Source organism: Montipora capricornis, chromosome 7, assembly GCF_036669925.1.
Source record: "Montipora capricornis isolate CH-2021 chromosome 7, ASM3666992v2, whole genome shotgun sequence".
In the NCBI taxonomy this organism is placed as follows: domain Eukaryota; kingdom Metazoa; phylum Cnidaria; class Anthozoa; order Scleractinia; family Acroporidae; genus Montipora; species Montipora capricornis.
In genome coordinates, this window is record NC_090889.1 from 19,495,773 (window position 1) to 19,514,514 (window position 18,742).

The 18,742-nt window shown below is 41.4% G+C and overlaps 3 protein-coding genes across 5 annotated transcripts in view; 2 read left to right on the plus strand and 1 right to left on the minus strand.

Moving 5' to 3' along the window:
• Window positions 1-2,050, plus strand: part of LOC138055761 (E3 ubiquitin-protein ligase HUWE1-like) — an 82,654-nt gene extending 80,604 nt beyond the window's left edge. Inside the window, 2 exon segments of the mRNA XM_068901635.1 lie at window positions 722-912; window positions 1,140-2,050. Coding sequence (XP_068757736.1) covers window positions 722-912; window positions 1,140-1,242 — 294 coding nt within the window. The 3' untranslated portion in view covers window positions 1,243-2,050.
• Window positions 2,051-2,213: 163 nt separating this feature from the next.
• Window positions 2,214-4,365, minus strand: LOC138055762 (octapeptide-repeat protein T2-like). The gene is made up of 2 exons (XM_068901636.1): window positions 4,341-4,365; window positions 2,214-2,638 (listed from the first exon to the last, which is right to left on the minus strand). The coding sequence occupies exons 1-2, from the start codon at window positions 4,363-4,365 to the stop codon at window positions 2,214-2,216; spliced, it is 450 nt and encodes a 149-aa protein (XP_068757737.1).
• Window positions 4,366-5,153: 788 nt separating this feature from the next.
• LOC138057380 (uro-adherence factor A-like) overlaps window positions 5,154-18,742 on the plus strand; it is a 37,520-nt gene continuing 23,931 nt past the window's right edge. Inside the window, exons 1-10 of one of the 3 annotated variants that reach the window (XM_068903411.1) lie at window positions 5,154-5,262; window positions 5,373-5,428; window positions 6,041-6,161; window positions 9,378-9,559; window positions 10,655-10,750; window positions 11,820-11,891; window positions 14,143-14,205; window positions 14,740-15,963; window positions 16,982-17,180; window positions 17,778-18,185. In XM_068903411.1, coding sequence (XP_068759512.1) covers window positions 6,116-6,161; window positions 9,378-9,559; window positions 10,655-10,750; window positions 11,820-11,891; window positions 14,143-14,205; window positions 14,740-15,963; window positions 16,982-17,180; window positions 17,778-18,185 — 2,290 coding nt within the window. In that variant the 5' untranslated portion in view covers window positions 5,154-5,262; window positions 5,373-5,428; window positions 6,041-6,115. Of the gene's footprint in view, window positions 5,263-5,372; window positions 5,429-5,781; window positions 5,800-6,004; window positions 6,162-9,377; window positions 9,560-10,654; window positions 10,751-11,819; window positions 11,892-14,142; window positions 14,206-14,739; window positions 15,964-16,981; window positions 17,181-17,777; window positions 18,186-18,742 lie in introns of those variants that run through there. The other 2 variants (XM_068903413.1, XM_068903410.1) reach the window with 2 other exon arrangements.

Sequence of the window (18,742 nt, forward strand, 5' to 3'; positions counted from 1 at the left end):
CAGGCTTGGAGGCAGCGTGGTGGAGTGGTTAGGGCGTTGGGTTTGCATGCGGTGGCTTCGTGTTCAAATCCCGTTCTAACCTCTGGTTAGGATTTGTTTCCGGTTGTCCCGGATTCAACTCTACCACGCTTTGTAAGTAGCCAACTGGTTGCCTCCTGCCAGTTGGGGTTCTTGGTAATGTTTCTGTTAACTTTGAATTGTTTCTTTCACATTGTTAAAAGTGGGGTGCCTTTAAACTAGCTTGATAGCTAAGTGCACTTCCACTATAAACAAAGCATTTGCATTTACATTTACAACAGGCTGCCTTCGGAAAGCGTCGAATTGTTGACGGGTATGGTTTCTAAAGAAACTGTGCTGCTGAGTTGCTGGGTGATTGAAACGCGAAAATGTCGTGGTATTAAATAAGTCGACAACCCTAGGGAGATAAGAACGTTGACTTTTCAAGCGTTAGCCCTTCGTCAAAGCGACTACAAATCTGGTGACTTATGCCTATCGTGTGTTTTGTTTTGGAAACTGTAAAGTTCAAGTTGGCGATCACCGAGTAAGTAACGGGATTAGAGAACGATGCTGGGTCCGCCCTGTTTGTCAAAATTGCGCTTTGATCGAATTAGTTGCATTTATGGACGTAAAGTTGTAGTGCTCATGTTCTTTATGAAACTTCATTTGTTTGTAGTGCGTTATTATTTAGCTCTGCTCACGTTTTGAAACTTCATTCTTCCAGATTCAGTGGTTTTGGCGAGCATTGCGGTCATTTGACCAAGCTGATCGTGCCAAATTTCTTCAGTTTGTCACTGGCACGAGTAAGGTTCCATTACAGGGGTTCGCTGCACTGGAGGGTATGAATGGATTCCAAAAGTTTCAAATTCACCGCGACGATAGATCCACAGATAGATTGCCCTCAGCGCATACATGGTGAGTTCGTTTTCAACTAGAGTTTGCAGGGACGGATCGTAATGCGCAAGACGTCGTCTGAAACAGTCTCAGAGAAATGCACGCGTGGACACACGCACACGCACACTTTGGGGTGTGTCTGACTCTTGTTGTAGCATTTTGTTATTTCTCATTTTCGTTGTTCTACCTGGATACTTAACCACATTTTCACCTTTACTTGTTAACAACATTTTTACCGTTCTTTTTAGTTTCAACCAGCTCGATCTGCCGGCTTACGAGACGTACGATAAGCTTCGCTCGATGTTAAACAAGGCGGTTGATGAATGCCCTGAGGGATTTGGCCTGGCTTAAATGAAGCTTACATGATTTCTTAAGAGCAGTGTAACGACTGTACGAAAGAAACCTTCACTTCAAATCAAGGTACAGACATTCTTTGTCTGATGGAAACTGCAGAGTTTGAAATCATTGGAAGGCTCCTTTCCCACAAGAATGAACTAATAAAGTTTTCAAATTTTTCGCGTGGAATAATTTAAAGTGATCAGTACCATAATGGCGGCGTTCTTGTGTAGTCCAGTTTTGAGCAGACAATGGAACTTCTTAAGACAGAAGTTGGATTCTCTGATGGTCGTGGTGTTGATAAATTCGTGAAGTCATCGCAGAGACTGCTGCCCCTCTTACTGGATAAAAAGTTAAACTCATTATATGGAGGCAAACAAGAAATTTGGGTAACTTATTAATCAGCAGCCTTTTTCAAAGATTAAGGAAGAACGCTGTCACGTAAGGACATTGTGTCACTCATTTGCATTACCTGGAAATGTCACGCCGTACTTAACTTTAACCGGGCGCGAATTTCCTCCGAACTTTGTTGGTGTTGCTCTATCAGCACTGGAGAAAAAAAGTTTCTTTTGTATTAGAATTATTTGACGGGTGTAACAACACCTTTTTAGGCGTTAGCGAAGAAAATTTATCTTCTCTTGAAAATATGACTTGCAATAAAAACCGTGATTTGGGTACATGTTGTCACGCTACAGGAATCTAAGTTGTCATGCGACTCGTCTATTCTTTGGACGCGGTAATTTAAATTCTTGAGATTTCCTAAGTATGTTTAATTATATAAATTTACAGCAGATTTTGAAACAATAAAGTAAAACGGTTTCTATTTTCGTGTACGTGTTGGCTGTTACTGGTTAAATAAACGTAAAAGGATTGCCACAGCTTAATTTTTTTTTAATTGAAATTATCTTGGCTTCTTTTATAAACGCTTTTTTAGAGTAGATCCGGAGACATTGTCTGAGAAACTGTATAATCTATGGGGATCTCCTTCACTTTCTCTTCCTTGCTTCCCTCCTTCCTCCCTTCTTCCCTTCCTTTCTTCCTCCCTCCCTCCCTTCCTTCCTCTTTCCCTCCCTCCCTTTATTGCTTCCTTTCTCCCTCCCTTCCTCCTGCCTTTCTTCCTTTCTCCCTCCTTCCCTTCCTCCCTTCCTGCCTCCCTCCTTTCTTCTTTCCTTCCACCCTCTTTCCCTCCTGCCTTTCTTCCTTCCTCCCTCTTTCCCTTCCTTCCTCCCTCTCTCCCTTGCTTCCTTCCTTTCTTCCTTCCTCCCTCTCTCCCATCCTTCTTCTTTCTCTCCCTTCCTTCCTTCCTCCCTCCCTCTCTCCCTTCCTTCCTCCCTCCCTCTCTCCCTTCCTTTCTTCCTTTCTTCTATCCTTCCTTCCTCCCTTCCGTATCGTAAAACCTTGTTTTCGCTAGCTTGCAAGCACAGGAGCGCTTATTTAACCGTGAAAAAACGGGCCTGACGTAAGCACCAGTGCAAGGATCAAAATTTTAACCTTTCCTTGTGCTTGCGCTTATGCTTGCGTTCGCTTGCGTTGTGTGAAAACGGGACGTAACGCCAACACAGCGCAAGCTGTCCGATGAAAAAGACCGGTTCTGGGGCCCGTTTATCTTTTCGGGTGTCACGATTCCCTCTATATCTTATGAACAGAGGGATTTTAAGACAACAAACTTCACAATCAATCTGCTTTTTGTGATTTTGAATGCATGTCAAAAGAACAGTTTGTCAAGACAAGCGAATGGTAGATTCATAAATGACTTATCGGGCCCGAAAAGCTTTCGGGAGGTACGAGAACTGGACCCCTGGATTCCACTAGCAGCGCCGCGTTATAAGAGAACATGGAGTCTGTCTATGCGTTGTGTGCTTGTGCTTGCTTTATGGTTCATTTGCACTTGAAACGAATCTCTTGTTCTTGCGTCGCTAGTGAAAACCAAGCTTAAGAAAAATAGCTTTGACTTGATATGAAAAAAATAATACAAATAAAGATTGAGTAGAACTTGAAGAAAAAAAATGAAATGAAACTACTCATCCAAAAAAGTCAACAATTTTGAGGTTGTAAGATTACAGCTCTTATTCATTACCATTTTCCAAAACGGGGATAAAACAAAAAAGGTCTCAAATTGTAATGAAAACAGTAAACGACTTGCGAGAATATCTCATGCGACTGCGCAGATTATATATACAAGGAAACTAAATAAGTCCGATCAAATCATCACCAGCAACTTTTGATTCTCAGTGGGTATAGTAAGTGCTTCTTGACTCAATCTCGTCCACAGATTCCTCTTTTCTTTTGGTCAACACCAAGAACACGGACTCGAGGCGCTTCCAATTTATTCGCAGTCGTGGCGAAGAGCCATTTTTGCAACCGTTGACAGCCACTATTGTTTCAAATTTCTGAGCGTGCGCAGAAGAGCCGGAAGTCCGTGATTAGCGGACTTCCTGCCTTGGAAGTGGCCAGAGTCCGTATTCTTGGTGCTTACCAATCTTGTCAATTTGAAAAATTACTTCAAAAAAACAAAGTAAACGTAACAGAATCTTGCACATGCGGAGGAAAATCACCCCTCGCCCGTGTTCCGCGAAAGCGAGTCAATGCAAATATCGCGCGCCTCTCACCATACAAACAGTTGCCACGATTGGCCCTGATTTGGGAATGGTAAGTTGAATTGCTGTCAAATAACTACCGCTTCGACTATTTTGAGGAATCTCGATTGCCGGTGAGTAAGAAGTATTTTTTTGTACGCATGCGTGTTTCGTTTGTTTGAATTTTTTCCTACAGTTGCCATTGCTCCTTTCGTCCTTTTCAGTAGTTATCGGAAGTTATCGGTAGTTTCGGTAGTTATCGGAAGGTCGTTCGTTCGACTCGTGCAAGGGAGCACTCAATTTTTTCCGACTATCCCCGAGTCACCATCAAGAAATAACAGCTCATGTACGTCCTCTTCCCAATTCCGGCATTGACTCTATAAAATCGTTACGGAACATTTGAACACGGTGCTTCTGAAAATTATCCAAGAAAAATTCATTCGATATTCTCTCCAGGAGTTGTCCGGACCGGTTTACGTGGAAATTTGAGTTAAATTCTCCCGCCTTAAATGGGTCAATAGGCCTTTTGCGACAAACGATCACATGGTACAAAATCCGCCATGCTGGAGGGCAAGCTCATTATTATTCCCCCACTGGGACATTAAAACAAAGGCAAGTCAAGCTTGACTGGTTCAGGTCTCTTTGTTTTAATGTCCCAGTGGGGGAATAATAATGAGCTTGCCCTCCAGCGTGGCGGATTTTGTACCATGTGATCGTTTGTTGCAAAAGGCCTATTAATCACCACCGGGAGGGCTGGGGGCAGGAAGGGAGCAGGAATTGCGCAATCGTGCCAGCACGAGTCTTCCACCAATGTGGCTTGATTCCCAGTCTTGACGTCACATGTGGGTTGCATTTGTTGGTCCTATACACCTTATTCCAAATGTCCGCTGATTTATGCGGATACGAATTGGCCCTTGTTGCTTCGTTCAAGATAAAATATTCTTTTGAATTTTAAGCTTAAGAACGAGGCATCAAGGGCTAATTTGACTAAAAACACAAGAATATTTAAATGGCGGCCATTTTGGAATAATGTGTATACTCTGTTTCGAGAGCTTTTTCTCCGGGTAATTCGGTTTTATTCTCTCCTCAAAAACTAATGTTTGATTTTTGTCCACAGTAATGCGTTTTCAAAAACCTGCGGCTCCCTGAAAACGGATAACAAGATCCGCGTCCACACTAGCGTTTTCACATCGTATTTGGCCGTCCACACTAGAGACTGAAAATGGAGATCTAAAGATGCGTTTTTGTTACCAGGCTTTGTTTACGTCTTGGCGTGCGGGAAGACTTGAGGCCTGCATAATACTATGACGTCACACGTATTCGAAAACTTCCGTTTTCACCGTCCACACTATAACGATTTCAAAAGTCTGCACCGCACCGTTTTTATAAATGGAGGTTTTCGGAAACGGAGGAAGAGAAACCGGAGTACCCGGGGAAAAACCTCTCAGAGCAGAGTAAGGTACCAACAAAATCCTACGATACGCAGTCGCTAGAGAGGCACGGTCAAAGTACACTCTTCAGACTGTCGTCAAACGGCAGTTTTCTGCTGATCATTTTTTCTCTTTGTAGATCGACTGCTACAGCTAACAGAGGAAAAATGAGCTGACATCAAAATGTGACGAAACGTAAGTACAATCTTTAAAATAAATGACCTCCTTTTATCGCGACCTCGGTTTCCTTGTTGAGGAAAGAAGCCGGGGTGTTTTTACACGCACTTTTACATTGATGCACCTCTTTCTTGCCTATATCAATAGAATTTTTTTTTGAATTTTTTTTTTCGGAAATTGTTTTTTTGCTACCCGACTTAACAATATCGAATTTCGAGAGGACGAAACTGACTCCTGTCATTCAGTGCCATTAGGACAAAAAGGTTTTCACCTGTGTTTCAATTGTCTTTCGATCCCTCTAAAAAAACAATCAAGCGTTTTAAAGCGTTGAAAGGTTCGAAACCCTCTTTTGCATTCAGAAAACTCACTTCCGCTTTGGCTTTTTTCAGGTATTAACTTGCTATTTTTTGTACTGGATTTTTCGGGTTTTTTTCCTGAATGCTGCGACCGAGAGATTTTCATGTTCTGAATTCCGGAAAAAATTCACCTGTGTTGATGCAGCCTGAACTGACAAACTTTAGATGAATAATTGATTACTTTGAGCTGGCTTTTGCCATGGAAACCATTTTATGGCAAATGTTAATATGGCGATCTTAAAGTTAGACACTGATCCAAATTCACTCTTTTTAGCCTTCTTGACAAGACTAGAAGCTTTCTCTGGTGTGGCAATCACTTCGTAAAGCGAGAAGAAGGAACAATCGATCTATGGAACGAAAGAAAGAAGCTTTGATCGCTCTTCCGCCCGTCCAAGGTTTGTACGTTTCTGTCGTTATTGTGCTAAGCTTAGTATAGAGGCTATATGTAAGGCGGAAAAGCCGTTTAAATTAAAAAAACGTGTAGTATTTGTTGTCAAGCCACAGGTCGGCTCAAACCCGTATGCAAAAGGTGTATGATTTTCTTTTTTATTAACACAGTATTTTAGATGTGACGATAACTTATCAACCGAGTCTTGATTCATTGATTCAGTCGATATTTCATGATATATATGCTACATATTTTACGGCTAAAATTGAAATTGTGTTTCTGTAGCATTTCATCTAACCTGTGATATTTTGTTCCGTAGAAATAGTCCGATTTTTTCCACATGTAAATAAAATTTAAAATCTTAAAATGTATGGTTCGTTTGCAATTTGCAAGAGCCATTATGTTACAAAGCAAAGCCTCTGTTGAGGAAATCCATTAAAATAAAGAAACCAAAGTGTTGATCATGTGTATTGCACAACTTTATCGCGTTTTCTGCTCGATTTCGTCTTTACAACCAAACCAACGAGCACGTACTGACCTTTTACTTACTTATTTAACTGACAAGTTTGTGCCCCACAAAATATTAATATTTGCGAAAAAATTATGTACATTTGGCATTGATATACAAAAGCTCCTTTGTTGCTATTTTAACGAAACAACAAACGTAATCTCAAGAAAAAAATTTCATAGATCTCCTTTCTACATCAAGTTCAAAACTTTTGTAATTCTGAAGATCTGTTCTTGGTCTATTCTTTATGCTCACTTTACTACAGAAATGTGACCGCCTTATGCTGTAGTTTTAAAATTTAAATATTGAAATCCATGGGGTTGAAAAAAGCAATTCATATATTATTCCATGTTGACAAATGATACTGTCATCAAAAAAAGATTGAATGATTTCATATATTTTTGATGGTGAATTTGCAAGCATTCTTTACCGATATGATTTTTAAACTCTAAATATAGCTTTTCTTCTTGGATTCAATTTTTTACATTGTCTCGATAAAATGCGGAACGCATGCCTGCATCACGTGTGTTTTCCGCTCTGGTGCCAGCTTTCGTGAGGATTTGCCTGAAAATCCATAATCTTGTTCGAATTCCAATTAAGGTAATCCTGGATTACTGGAAACTTAAATTGCAGGTTATTTACTGATCGAAAAAGTTGCAACAAGAATTTTAACCTTCAGTTTTGCAAACTTTTAGTTTCCCTTAATTCGGCATAAAATTACACTGTTAAGTCCTTTTGGACGGGCAATTTATAAAATCTCGCTTGGTATATTTTATCGCGGATTAGTGTTGATCTGCTTTCGATCAACTGGAGCCAGTCGTGTAGCAGTCCTACAATATGGACCAACAAGGTGTTTTTCATCTTTTTAGACGCACGAATAACCATTCTCAAGGGTAAAAGCTCGAGCAATCGGCTTCAACATTTTCTTCAACATCTGTTCGATTTTGTTGAACGATGTTCAACGATGTTGACTAATGGATTGGGCAAACGGTTTTAGCATATCATACATCTTGTTCCAAAATGGCCGCCATTTTAGTATTCTTTTGTTCTCATGTAAATTGGCCCTTATGGCCTCATTTTCAAACGTAAAATTCAAAAGAATATTTAACCTTGAATGAGGCCACAAGGGCCAATTCGCAAGGAAACAAAAGAATACCAAAATGGCGGCTATTTTGGAAAAAGGTAGTCTCCCTCGCAGCCGTTTTTTGGATGTCACGCAACGTTGCGTGACATCCAAAAAACGGCTGCGAGGGAGACTAGGAAAAAGGTGTATTCAACATTTGATTCAACAAGGGGGGCCGGAATTTTACGAGTAAAGTAAAGCAACCATATTTAACGTCGATTAGTCGTAACAGTAATTCAACGGACAAACTTGAGGTCGACGGTGCGCTCATTTTACTCTCCCCGCTCCATCAGTGCTCCGTTTTACGGGGATTTAAAGCTACTTAGCTACACGGAAAGGAAAGAAGTCGAAACAAGGATGCGAGATCCGGGAATCGAACTCAGGACCTCTTGCACCAAGGCCGCGCACTAACCGACTGTGCCATCCTTGCTCCTTAACGAATCCTGCAATTTGATTGGATCTGGGAGCAGGCGGAATTTTTCTATCTTGCCCGCCAACCCAGCAGAATCCCAGGCCTGGTTGCGTGAGCTTGTGTGATGAGCCGGCGTTAGGACCAAAAATACATATTTTGAATACATGTTTTCAAAAGTAAACAGTGTTGCTTTACAAATTAATAAATATTGTGAACAGAATCAAGCGATTATTGCGGTATTGCCTGATATTTCTCGTTTGATAATAAGCATCGCAGGCCAGCCTTAAAGGGAGAGTGTCACGGTACAGCGCATAAGGCAATCGGAAGCGACGTTATAATTCGCGCGGGAAATCATTTACATGTACATTTTACAAGAAGATGGACGAAGCTGTCCCAGCCTGCCCTCAAACGGACCCAACATCAAGCTGCAGACCTGCGGCCCGTTTCTTGAAAGTCCCGAAAACTTTGCGGGCCCGAAAAGCCATCTGTGAAATTGCCAACCGCTTGTTTTGGAAAGCCGATCTTTTAAAAAGCTTTCAAGGTACCAAAAAAAAAAAAAATTAAATGTGAAGTTTGACGAATTAAATGCTCTCCGTTCTTGAGTTACAAGGAATTGTGACACCCGAAAATGGCCCGTAAAGTTTCGGGACTTTCGAGAAACGATCCCCTGGCTTCGGTTGTTCAAAAGGTGGATAACGCTATCCAACGGATAAATCGCTATCCAGCGGATAGAGCGGTTTTCAATTAAGTGTCGAAGGTAATTACCGAATTGCTTTGGTTTTGCATTTACTTCACTCAGTGATTGGTTCAAAGTTCTCGCACCATTTTTTCAACCAATCAGATGTGAAACCAAAACCAATTGTGGCTCGCGCGTGCACATTTTCCCGCGCTTTGTGTCGGCTACGTGTAATTACTTCGAGTTTTGATTGGTTTACTGGATTTGTCTCCGTCCTTTTCGATTGGCCAAAGTAATTACTTTGGTTTTGGTTTTACGACGCTCATTTGAAAACCGCTCTAAACACTAGCAAAACCAATTGAGTTATCCGGTGGATAGCGCTATCCACCCTTGGAACAACTGGAACGGCTCGTTATCGACTCCTCCCCGGGAGCTCCCGGATTTTTTCCGAGTATGCCCGAGGCGTCATTGATATATAATCTCTTAATTGCCATTTAATTTTAGCAACACCGAGTTCTGAAAAACACTGTCATGACAAGCCGATCAGTCCGCTGACCAAATGGCAAATTCAGCGATACAGTACGCCAAACTCGTTGTATTGTCAGGAAGAATTGGTGAACTACTGGTTACATCGAAACCATATCCGAGTTGTTCAGAAACTTCCCAAAATAGACCCCACAGTGCTGGTAAGAAATCAGAGCAATTGTTTTTTTGTCACAGTTTCCAGTTTTTGCCCCTAAACGAAAAAAAAAGAAAAGAAAAAACAGCGACCATTTTTGTACCCTAAACTCTTCATCCGGTAACTGGACTCTATTCTCATTCATACGCTTTCTTTTGTTCGGTAAAAAAATATATATGGCCGCTGATCAAATGATATTTTGGTTCTCTCCCTTGGGACTGGAGTGACTCGGGTAAAATTTTGAAAACAAATCGTAATGGTACCAGAATTTCGATTTGTGGACGCAAAGAGATCGGACTTCATTGATAGAGAACTTAAGCAACGGCAACGGCGACGGCAACGAGAAAATCATCTCAAAATATAAATTCGCGTTATTTTAATCGCTTATTGACTATTGCAACCTTTTTAATATGACAAGGGTGTCGTAGTTCCGCAAAAATGACACTGGTCGGAACGGCACTTTATTTATTCTCAAGTGCTGACGTTCTTCACAAAAGCTCAAATTTAGCTATTTCACGTTGTTGTTTTGCTGACGAAGGCAAAGAAATGGACAAAAGTGAAAAACGCACGTGCAGAGCGTGCAAAGCTATTATTTTTGCTCACTAAATATGGTAATTTGCGACGTTCCCGTTGCCGTCGCCGTTGTCGTTGCTTAAGCTCCCTAATGATCTACGAAGGGGACGAAAACGCCAATAACAGTAACTATGATTGGTTAAAAGAGGAAAAATGATCGTGCTGCACGTGCGGCACGCTTTCTGGTACTCAGGCCCACTCTCCAAAACAAGAGCGTGAAAAAAAAACAGATTTATGATGACGACAACGTGAGCATACAACATCACTTATTTAGCGTTCATTTTCTATCTTTACTTTGAAACCGTTCGTACTAATCTCATTGTTGAGTAGCACGCCTTTTTTGCACGTAGTGAACAATAAGGTACTATCGTAAAACAGGTAAGATGGCGCTAAGTTGTATTTTGAATTGGCGTTTCTTTGTCTTGGCTGTGGTTGTCTCATAAACCACCTATTTCTCGTCGACGATGTCGTTTATAAAGTTTCTCTTTTAATGATGGCAGCTGACAAATGTATCTGATTTGCTCTTTAGACTAACCGAGGAACGGATGTTTCCAAGTATTTTACCTTCATTCAACCTGCTCCATTTGGCTTGAAAGTGTTCTCGAGAGACACCATACAGAGAAAGGTAGGCTATATCGTTAATTCCATAAACTACAAAAGAGATGAAGACAAGGTGTTTGAAGTATAGTTTGTTGGTTTTAATAATAATAATAATTAATAATAATAATAATAATAATAATAATAATAAAATCATTATTAATGAACTTTATTAAGTGTCTGGAGTTCTAGCGCTGCTGGCGCACTGAATTGCGAACACTATACATAGAATTGAAATGGTTGAATTTTTTCTAATTAAAGATTTCGTTTTTTCTGCCGTCCATGAGGTCAATCATTGTTTTTTAACGACGTAACAGAGAGATTAGCGACTTTAAGATCCACGACGGCGACTTCGACAAAAACGTCAACCTAAAATAAAACTCTGCTCTGTCGTATGTCTGTCGCGTTATTTCATCTTTTTCAGGTAGTACAATTTGGGCAAAGTATTGTAAAAAAAAAAAAAGTGGGTAGGAGCAAATTCAGAATTAAAATAGATAGAGAAAGGTTCACTTCTATACATTCAAGTTGTCATCCAAAGCTCACATTTGGTGATTTCATGTTATTTTTAATCAAAATACCGCAAAAATATATGCTCAAATTCGTGTCGCACGTGCAGAACGATTATTTTTCCTCTTTTAATCAATGGCATCATTGTTTTGTGGAGTCTTCGTTGCTCTATATCTGTAGATAACCGGCAAGAAATAAACTAAAATCAAACAAATGTCTTTCATTTTTGGTAAAACGCAAGTTTTAGCTTAAGTTTGCTGTTCGCCTTTTGCCGCGGGAAACGTGATGCTAAAAAACGACGATGGCAACATTGAGGACGACAAGGCCGCACAGCAGGAATATTATTGGCGCGCACTTCAAAGTGCATTTCGTCCTGGGGTGCCCGTGACCCCCCCTTTGATAGCCGTTTTTTACTCAAACAACCTACAATATTCAGGTTGCGAAAACGCGAGTACCCTCTGTTTGACACAGTGTGAACCCCCCCCCCTCCCCCCCTTCGAAAAATCCTGGCTACGCCCATGCTATGAACTCTTGAAAGTCTTTCATTTTTAGGACATTTGACAACTTACGTTTCTATTCTTGTCCACTAGGCACTGATGGCCCCCCCGGAATACTCTTCACTCTGCCCTCGTTTGCTGAGAAGTCAGCAGAGATCTCAGACGGTATGGATTGAGTAAAAATAACTTTAAGTGTTTAAATTAAAAAGTCTTGAGTTGAAAAAGGAATCCGTTTTGAGGGGAGTTTCCATTGCAGTCCCATCCGCTTGTCCTCAACTGGAACGATGCTAACACTTCTCAGCGAACCTCGAAGAAACAAGAAGTTCATGTGTCATTAAACATGGCGACCATGATGTAACCTGCAAACCTCGTGGCTTGCGACAACTCCCGAGACATAGCTGACAAATGTATAAATACTAGGTGACAAACGAAAAGAACCAGTGAGAGATGAGTTGTATGTGTCATGCGTCATGGCGGCGATGACATCAGACACAGGCAAAAAAAAGATTTGAGGCCTGGCTAGACTAAGGAAGACTTGTTTGCGACACAACGATGTTGCCTCGGATATTCTCCTCCCAATTTAACCGCCATAGTGTTATCAAAGGAAGGCTGATGTTTCGCGACAACGTTTTATAGTTCAGCGAAGGCCTAATGAGCAAACACAAATCTGTAAGCTCTGCTATTCTTTTCATATCAAGGACGTGAAATCACCAAATTAGGTTTTGACGACAGCGAGGAACCTCTCGTTCTCTATTTTACTCTTAATCGTAACTATTACAAAATTCTCACATCTGATTGGTTCTGTGCGCGTCTATTTGTCGTGTAATTGGCGCGCGATCACGTGGGTGTCCAATTTGAACAACTCCAAATTGGATACCTGTAATTGGACACCTACGCCATTCGCACGTCAATCACATGCACTTGGATGGGGTCTTTCTTGCCCCTTTCCTACTGTTTGCAAAACAGATAAATTATAACTAAATTTTTCACACAAAAAGGTATTCAAAGACCTTTTATCTTCGAATTTTGTTCTGATTTTCTTGCATTTTGTGATAGTTACGATTAATTAGTAATAGGACTTAGTGTCGTAAAGTTCAGGGGTAATCGTGATCGTAATTTCAAATCACTCTCCCGATTACTCCCTTAATCATAACCATTACAATTTCCTCAAATTTGATTGGTGCATTAAGTACTTTATTTTCACTAATTATTGGGTAGGGTTGAAATCGGACGGCAGCTTCTGCAGGTACCAGAGCACAAATTACGTAAAACAAAAGAAACAAAGACAGTAAACAAAATAACTCCAAATAAAGACTTGTCCCAAGTGACCAAAAACACAATGCTTTCCGGTACCTGCAGAAAGACCCAATCGGACAGTGAAATCGGACAATTGGCTGTAATTGGATACCTGAAATCGGACAATTACATCAGCCAATCATATTAAGTGCACTCAGCTTAATCCACCAATCACTGAATTTATCACAATAACCATAGCAACAACCACTCACCCTACCAAACTGGGGACAAATTTGTAATATGAGACAAAGAAAAAGGAATGCATTAATTTTGCTTCTCAGAAATTGTAATGGTTATGATTAATTGTTAACAGGACTGAGTGCAGTCCAATTCGGTCTGTAATTATACTGGTGGTTAAGCAAATCGGACTCCCGCTACGCGGTCGTCCGATTTTGTTAGTCACTCGTATCCAGGTGTTCTGGTGACGTAATTCGAAGGACTGGGGAGAAAAATTTTAACGCCGTATCCCACAACCGCGTGCGGCGTTATTTTCGAATTCGGCATGGTAGAAACGAGGTTAGAGCTCGTCGGGTCTACTGCAATGTTCATTCAGTAACAGGAAATGTGGTAGACACGGAATGATCTGTTGAGGTTTGGCGATGGAAATACTGCAGGGAGTTTGGAAACAACACCTAAGGCAGCGCGCGGCTGTGGGATACGGCGTTAAAATTTTTCTTCCCAATCTTCCAAATTACGTCACCAGATCACCTGGATGATTACAGACCAAATTGGGCTCCACTCTGTCCTATTACTATTACGAAACCCTCGTAACCAGTTTACTCTTAGGATACTTCATCCACATTGTACGACGTGAACGACATGGAATAATCGCGAAAGACTTTGCAACAGTACAAAGTTATATTTTGAGGTGACATTGTTGTCGACGTCACCGACACAGATCTTTTTAAGTCCCCAGTGTAAAAGTGGACCAAGTTGAAGTTACCACGTTGTGATAATACAATAACGTGAAACTCTGGAACACTTTACGGTGACTTTCAGATTAATTTCTCCGACGACGTTTCTTTAACCGTCGTCGTCAGAACCTTTTTGGTGTTTTTCTTCTCGATCAAAGCAAAGATAACGAGAAACGTTTTTTTTTTTAATGGAAATTTTACCACAGAAAACGCTCCCTCGAGATCCTGTGATTCGAGTCGGTGGAGGATACCGAAGACTCAGCTGGAAGGTAAATACTTCAATGCAGTCATCAAAAGTTGAGTTGTGCTAATAAATTAAATCACAGGCACAAACAACTGTTTAAACTAGAAGGGTGCATCAGTTTATTGGGCGCACACCGAAGATATAGGTGGTCATGGTGATCATGTTGGTCACGATGTTGATGACGATGTTGGTACCAATGAGCGGTAATCGGCCGCCATCATGGGATCCGAAACTTACCCTTTGACCTTCCTATCACGTGGTCGGATGATCTATCGCTGAGCTAGAAGAGGCTCGTGAAAGCTACACGAGGTCATTCAACTAGGTTCTTTTTGCAATTGTTTCGTTATACTGTTAGGGTTCAAATTGTCGAAATGGATAATTTTCGCCCTCTGCATTCACTGCCGTTGACCTCTCTCTTTACAAAAAGGTGAATGGGCAAATTGTGAGTTTGGGCTGCCTTCAGGGGGTTGGGGAGGGAGGAGGGAGTCTGGTTCCTTGCCTCTCGCCTTAATACTCTCCAGAGGCCTGACAGTATGAGGTGATTGCTTTCTGTTACCAGGTTCTAGACGTCCTTCCATCCATTGGCGCCTACAATTCGGATTTTCCTCCTTTCAGTTGCAATTCCTGTCACGCAAGCTTACCTGTCGTTGAGAAAATCGTAAGTTCTCGTGGGCGTTTACGCACAATTCTTGCTGCCCCAAAGCGGTGTCACAGATGTGGCACTTCCACCAAGGACAACCAGACGATAAGGGAGGGAGACTTGCACGAAAGTGTTCTGGACACAATTCACCGGGGAGATTCCAGGTTTATTGTAGATCACAGGAGGTTTGATAATTCTACAGACCGGAGATCTGCTCGGAAAACTGTCGATTTTGAGTTGAGCCCAAGTCCAATGGACTGGCGCGACGACATAGAATCATTCCGTCTTCACATGAGTAGACAAAGTCAACACGATGATGTCATGGGAACTAATGACCAGGCATCAGACCAGATACGCCCGGAATCTGAAAAAAGTGTGTTTATAACGGAACCTGAGGCCAATGTCGATGACGTAAACAAACCCCCGGATGTGCGTTCCGCTTGGGACGATGGCGTCGCACAAGTGGAAGATACAAGGGATCATGGGATTGGACGTGACGACTTAATCAAAGGGCTTAAAACAGGAAGTTTCTCTTCAGATAACGATAATGACTATTTCAGTGATTTTGAGATAATTGAGGATTATGATCCAAAATCTGGATTTTCGGTACGCTTGCGTAGAAAGCCTTTCGGCGAAAATCAAAAGACGAGCTATTTCATCCACGGAATTCAAACCGATGATGGAACGGGGGAGAACTCGAAAGCTACCGGGCGAGAACTTAGTCATCGCTATGACAACAAGAATCTGCGTCAAACACATACAAACAGTCCAAAACGTAGTGCTGAGAGGACAACGTCACCTGGAAAGAACCAAAAGAGACAATATTCGCCAGTTAAAAATGGGAACAAAGAAGGGCTTAAACATGAGAGGCAGAGAGGAAGCAAAACGTCATTTCAATCAAAAGCTTCTAAATCACCTTTAAATCGAAGTGAATCTTCCTACACCGTTGCCCTCGACCGACGTGATTTCGTATTCACTGAGGAGCCAATTATGCGGGAGACCGATGACGATGACGATGACGTCATTCTGTACCCCAAAACGAGACTGAGTGAAGAGCCGTTATCCGATGATGAAAGCTGGAGGCAAGATCTTCTGATTTCGAGCACGGATCCGAGAGCTACTATCTCTTCACTAGCTTATCAGGTAAAATATAATGTTACTTGAAGTTTAAGGGTTAGCAGTGTTTTATTGATTTTAACAGCGCGAAGCAGAGCCAGGTGTTTTTGTCCCCCGGAAACTCCGTGCTATTGGACAGCTCCAAAGATACACTGCTGTCGAGGGATAATTTGTGATAGCAAAAACCCATAAGGGTTGAAACGTGTAACGGCCCCTTGTTTGCTGGGAAAAAAGCTTGTGAATATTCAATTTGCTAAGTACCATATTTGGAACAACAAGAGCGAGGGGTTTCCAAATATGGTACTTAGCACTGAAACATTCAACCAATCAGTTCGCACTGAATATTCGGAAGCTGTGAACGCGCGTTACACGTTTTAACCCTTATGGGTTTCTGGTGATAGTTAATGAGAAAAGCGTGCATTGGAAACTTAAGAACACACAGACTTCTCCTGAGAATAGCGTAGCACACCGTATAAATTTTTCTCCTTTACGTTCTTTTGTATTTTTGATAATTAGATTTACTGCCCTCATTTGGAAACAAAATTTTTTTCGAATTTGCTCGTCGTAGCGAGGCTGGAAAGGCTTATTGACATAAAAACAGGAGAACATTTTATTTGGTCGACATTATGAAAGAGATCCATAAGGAACTGTGCAAAATTTAGAGACCGGCTCGTTCCAGAACAGCCTGCTTCGAAGTGAATATTTAGCCAGCTAATAAGTATTAAGGCAATCGGCCAAGGAACTATCGGAGAATTCTGCAAGAATGTCCACATTCCATACCAAGCGACGGTTTTATAGCCTGTGTCCCGATTTCACCCGAGCCCGAAATCAAAGCTCCAGGCTTTTCGGAATAATCATGCTATACCGGCTTTGAGGATGATTACTGCCATCTGACAGTACAGTAAGCTAATGAATTATTAATGAAAGTTCATTTTTAAGAAAAAAGCCTGGTTTGCTCTGAGTGTGTCAGTAATTATCCCCAGCAGAACTTGAACAAACGCTGCTCTTTCGACTCTTTGCAACGTCGCTGTCATTTTTTAAACAGGACATTACGGAAGGCACTTCTTCCTTCTCTGGCTCGCCCACACAGCATGATGGTTATCTTGCCGACAGCGAAGAAAACGCAGACCTTACTTCATTGCAGGCTCAGATAGAACAGGCGCGCAATGAGGCGAAAAGACACCACAGAAGGAAGAAAGAACAACCTCAATGGCGGAAAGAAGCGGAAGAAAGAAAAGAGATAGGTAATTAGAGTGCATTTATTCAACCCTTTCATTCCCGTGATCGAAACGTTAATTGTCCTAACTAGTTCCATAAATTTCTTTGCTGGGTAGTCATGAGAATTTGGTCATTGATACATCAACATCACACTTCTTTTGTGGATAATAGTCTTCATTCTCAATTCCTGTCTTTCTGACATTGCATTGAAATGACGGTGAGGAGAATTTACATACTGATCACTCCTGTGAGTGACACGCCCTGTCTAACGCGAGACGCTTTTACTCATCAAAGGGAAACTCTTGGTGGTAGGTAACAGGACACTCATTGGAGCCTAGACTATTAACGGTCGAAACGTTAGACCACAAAGTAGTTTCGTCCACAAGTCGTTCCCCTTACAAGTCGATTCGCCTACATGAAAGTTGATTCGTCTGCACTTATAGAGTCGATTCGTTTTCATCGGTGGTTAATTTACTTAAATCAACTCGTTTGATAAAACCAAATTTTCGTGTTTCATTCCCCACCCGACTCTCCACACCACAGTTTCTTCAGCCTGAACTAACCCCTTTAAATAGGAGCGTACCCTATTACGCAAATTTAATAATGCTTTTCTGTCTCAACAGCAAAAGAAGTTTCTTCTCCAAGAAGTCCTTCAGAGAAGTCGACAGACATCCCAGTAGTTTCAGCTCCGGTAACTAACACACAATGGGACAGTGATTGGGAAAGTGATTTCAGCTTACATGTCCAGCCCCTCAGCGACCTAAGTGCGTTGAGTAGTGGGGACGAACAATTGGAGAATGGACCCCAACAAACAGTGAGCCGCCCAAATGATCATCCGCTGACCAGAAAAGGGACTGAAAAAAGAACTACGGATTCCTTAAGAACGGACAAAAGCACTCGGAGTCAAGAGCTTACTGTGAGCATGATGAATAGTCAAGCCCCAGGGGAAGGCACTGACAAAGAAACCCATGTCGAAGAGAGAAAAGTGGCCAGGAAAATTGTTGTTAAACCGATACCATTTATTGACCTAGGTAAGATATGAAGCAATTATTCCACAAGAGAGTAGTAACGAATGCTCGTATCCTTCAAATGCAATTGGATATGTTTTAGAAATAAAACACTGTGACAATCTCACTCTTGATTTATTTTTTTATATTATATATATATTTAAAAAGGACCGGTCGTAAAATTATTTAGAAGCAACTTTTGTTGAGACCATGGTATAATGCCTCTTATTGTATACTCAACTAAATGTCACGTTTCTGATTGGTCAATGACGAATGCAAAAATGCGATATAGAGTGCAATCCGGAAGTTTCTATAGAAACACAGCGACGGAGTAATTTTGTTGAGCATATAACGAATAAAAAGGCGTATGAACTTGCTCGTGCATTTAGCAATGCTTTAAAGGTTCTGAAATTGCACTTGCCTACGTCTCGTACGTTTTCGTATACAGTATATATTTTATGGCCGCCAAACTGACCAAAACTGTAGAATTACCGTAACTTTTGGACTTTTCTGGTTGACCGTTAGGTACTCCCGCGTTTGACAGCTATACTCTCGTACGGGAAGGTTGCCTCTTTCGAAAG